Here is a 3,580-nt window from a genome sequence, read left to right as displayed (position 1 = left end):
CCCTACAGGTTCAGTGGCCTTGGCACCTCTCTGCAGCCTCTTTCACCATTCACTGCCCACTTGTGCTCAGGACCATCCTGCTTGCAAAGCATCCAATTCTTGTGGGTGAGCAGAGAAAGTGGGAGGAGCAGGTAGAAATGTCAGGTTCTGGGATCAGCTCTGCTGAGGGACCAGCCCAGCCCAGATGAGACAGCCCAGCCAGCACAGAGCTGTGTCCGTGCTGGAGCCCCCAGGGAAATGTGGAAATCTCCAGAAGCAGCCAGGTTTTACAGGGCATAGGGCTGAGCCTCGCCCTGCAGTCTGAAATCCAGGGGGAAAAGCCAACATGAAGCTGGCAAAGCACAGGACTGACTTTTGGCTGCTTATTGCTGTTTGGAGAAGCAGGCAGTGCCCCAGCAGAAGTGAGGGGCAGTGCCCCAGGGGGACAGGGGTACTCACAGGCCACCAGACCATCTGTCCCCCGGCGAGGAAATAGCCCTTGACGGTGCTGCGCTGCGTCTTCCACATGGACTGCGGGCACACAGGGGGCACGGGCTCAGGGCTGCCCTGCACAGCCCCTGAGCTGCCCCCAGCTCCACAGAAAGCTTTCCTGAGGGACACCTGCTGCTGGAGATCCTGGGGCCGAGGGAGTGCCCTGAGCCCCAGGCAGTTCTCCATCACCTGGGCGCCCTGATGGAATGTTCTGGGTAACCAAACTCCATCCCTCCAGGTCAGAAAGGAAGGAAAGCGATTTTGGGCAAGAACTGCGGAATCCCTGGGCGTCAGGAGCACTCAGGAGGAATGCTGGGCATTGCACATGTGACTCCCCTTCCCCAGAGATGATCCATGCAATGCTCTGAGCTGTGCACCACACCCAAAGGGAGCAGCTATTCCCCTCCGCCTCCTGACAGCCAGGCTGCCACAAAAGCCATGCCAAAGGATGTCCTTCTGCCCTAATTATATCTAGACAATGTTAATAATTTAAGGAATCTGCTGTCAGGACCCCTGTGGACAAGCACGGGTGATTTATAGGACAGCAGTTCCTTCCTGGATGAACAAAACATCATTGTTAGCAGTAGTTTGTGCTCAGGCAGCCTCTTCCTCACCAGGGCTCTCAAAACCTTGGCTAACACAGGCCTGGGCACTCCCCAGGGACAGTGAGGGCACTTCCCAGGCTGGGGAGAGGACAAGGACCTGCAAACTCCCCCCTGCAGCTGTTGAGTGCAGTGAAAAGCAGCCCAGTTCCAGCCAGAGCAGCCCCGTTTTTCAGCACCCCAGGACACACAGGGAGTTTTGGAGGTATCTGCTCACCCAGAGCCCCACGGCGAGCACGAAGAGGAAATAGAGCACGAGCACAGCGATGTCCACGGGCTCCAGGGTCTGCTGGGGGAACACGTCCCACGAGGGGGTCACAGAGGCTGGGGGCACGCTGCTGGGCTCCATGGCTGTCTGGGCACGCCTCTGGCCTGCTGCACACACCTGTGGAAGGATGGGAGGGTGGCCAGGGAGAGCCCTGGGTAGGTGGGACTGAGGAGCTCAGGGTGCTGAGGTGCTGCTGCTGCCAGAGCTCTGGGCAGGCTCCTGTCCCTGCCTCTGCCCCATCCAGGAGCCCCTTGCTGTGATGGGGAGATGCTGCCAGCTGGGCTGCTGGATCTCCTGTTGGTTTTCTGACTGGTGAGAGATGGGGGCATTAGAGAGAAGGTGAGAGCAGCTGGAGCAGGCAGAGGGAAGGAGCAGAGCTGGGGGTTACAGCCTGGGGGGCCCAGGGTGGCAGCAGGGCAGGAGTGGCCCCAGTGAGGAGCTGCTGCCACGAACGTGTCCCTCACAAGGCAGCAGAGAGTGGTGGCACATGAACAACCCCAGCAGTGCTGGCATTTCCCTCCTTTGCCACAGCAGGAGCTCGAGCCCTGTGCAGAGCACTTGGGTCTCCTCCTGAGCTGGAAACTGTCCCACCCCTGCTCCTTGTCAGGAACAGAGACTGGCAACCAAGTTCCAAGGGGAACAAAAACCCATTTTCTTCTGCAGAAACACCTGACTGAGGTGTGGCAGCACTGGGGAAATCCCTGGAAGGGCTCCCTGGAGCATCCCCTGGTGCTGCCCCTGGCAGAAGGGGCAGAATGAAGTCCAGGCAGGGAGGTTGGTCAGGTGCTTGAATTAGTGCAGTTCCTCCCTGTGTCCTCCTTACCTCAGCTCAGGCACACTTCGAGAGCAGGACAGGAGGTGGGAGGCAGCTGAGGCCACCTGGGCAGTCCCTGGCTCAGCAGTGGCCACAGTTGGTGCCCAAGGAGCCCTGGGAGCTGCACAGAGCAGGTTTGGGATCTTCCTCTTGCCCTGCCCAGAGCAGGTTCAGGATCTTCCTCTTGCCCTGCCCAGAGCAGGTTCGGGATGTTCCTCTTGCCCTGCCCAGAGCAGGTTTGGGATGTTCCTCTTGCCCTGCCCAGAGCAGGTTCGGGATGTTCCTCTTGCCCTGCTGAGCCGAGGAGGTGTTCCCAGTAGGAGCAGTCACCAGCCCTGCAGCCAGGCCAGCCCCAGTGGCGCTGCGCACCTGGGCCAGGGGTCTGCTGCTCCCTTCCTGCACGTCTGGCCAGCTCCTTTGGCCTCTCCTGCACTTGTCAGGGGACACTTATAGGCTGTCCCTGCCAGCAGGCTGGGGAGGTGTGGCGAGGGCGCTGGGACAGCCGGCACAGACACTCGGATCACGGGCGGTCAGACGAGTTCTGCCTCTGAGCCGAGGGCAGCAAAGCCAGCCCGGGGCAGCCTCCTGTCCCACAACACCTCTGAACAGGTGTGGGGCTGAGCTGGGCCTGCCCTCAGCTCACCTGTGCCCTGGGGACTCACCCAGAGTGTGACCAGCCACACTCCTGCCCTGGTGGCACTGCAGGGCTGCCCAGGGGGGTGAGCCAGGAGAGCACAGGGTGAGGAGCTGGAGGATGCAGGAGGGCAAGGGCTGCCCTGTGTCCTGCAGCACCCCTGGGCACATCCCTTTACCAAAGGTCAGGCAATAAATAAGGAGTTCCCAGGGCAGGAACCATCCCAGCACCAGCTTCCCACAGCTGGGAGCTGCATCCTGGCCCTGCAGCCTCCAGTGCCAGAGCCGTGATCTGGTTGAGGGCAGTGGTCCCAGCACCAGGCTGGCCCTGGGGACACACAGCAGAGCCTTTTCCATGCCTTGTGAGCTCCTGGATCCCTGTGGATCCCAGCTCCCTCCTGGCAGGGATGCACTGATGGCCAGAGCGCTGCTCTCTCACCTCCTGAAGGCCAATGTGTCTTGGCTGCTGCTGAGTTTTTACTGGCACGCCCAACCTCTGACTAGGAAAGGACAAACAGCGTTTGGTATGGCAGCCTGGGGAAGCTGCTCACCCTGCTCCACACTTCCAGCTCCCCCTGGCTCCTTCCAGCCCAGCGCACCACCTCGGACCCCGCGGAGCAGGGCCACAGAATCCCACAGAATTCCAGGATCGGGGAATCTCCTGGGCTGGGAGGGACCCGCAGGGAGCACCCGGGTCTGCCTGGGGTCACAGCGCGGCTCGGCCGGAGCTGCGGAGCCGCACACAGCGCGGGGAGAGCGGGGCTGCGGCGGGGCGGGGCGGGGGCGGGGCCG

General features: G+C 61.6%; 1 protein-coding gene across 1 annotated transcript in view; it reads right to left on the bottom strand.

The window, feature by feature from the left end:
- The window catches only part of SLC5A11 (solute carrier family 5 member 11), a 12,825-nt gene extending 11,403 nt beyond the window's left edge, over positions 1–1,422 (bottom strand). The window contains exons 1-3 of the mRNA XM_031061091.1: positions 1,291–1,422; positions 427–510; positions 160–220 (exon numbers count right to left, since the gene is read on the bottom strand). Coding sequence (XP_030916951.1) covers positions 160–220; positions 427–510; positions 1,291–1,422 — 277 coding nt within the window. The remainder of the gene's footprint in view (positions 1–159; positions 221–426; positions 511–1,290) is intronic.
- Between the last annotated feature and the right edge of the window lie 2,158 nt (positions 1,423–3,580).

Source organism: Geospiza fortis, unplaced genomic scaffold (genome assembly GCF_000277835.1).
Source record: "Geospiza fortis unplaced genomic scaffold, GeoFor_1.0 scaffold213, whole genome shotgun sequence".
NCBI classification, from domain to species: Eukaryota; Metazoa; Chordata; class Aves; order Passeriformes; family Thraupidae; genus Geospiza; species Geospiza fortis.
The sequence above is the reverse complement of the archived record's forward strand: the minus strand, read 5'-3'. Positions and strand labels throughout refer to the sequence as shown.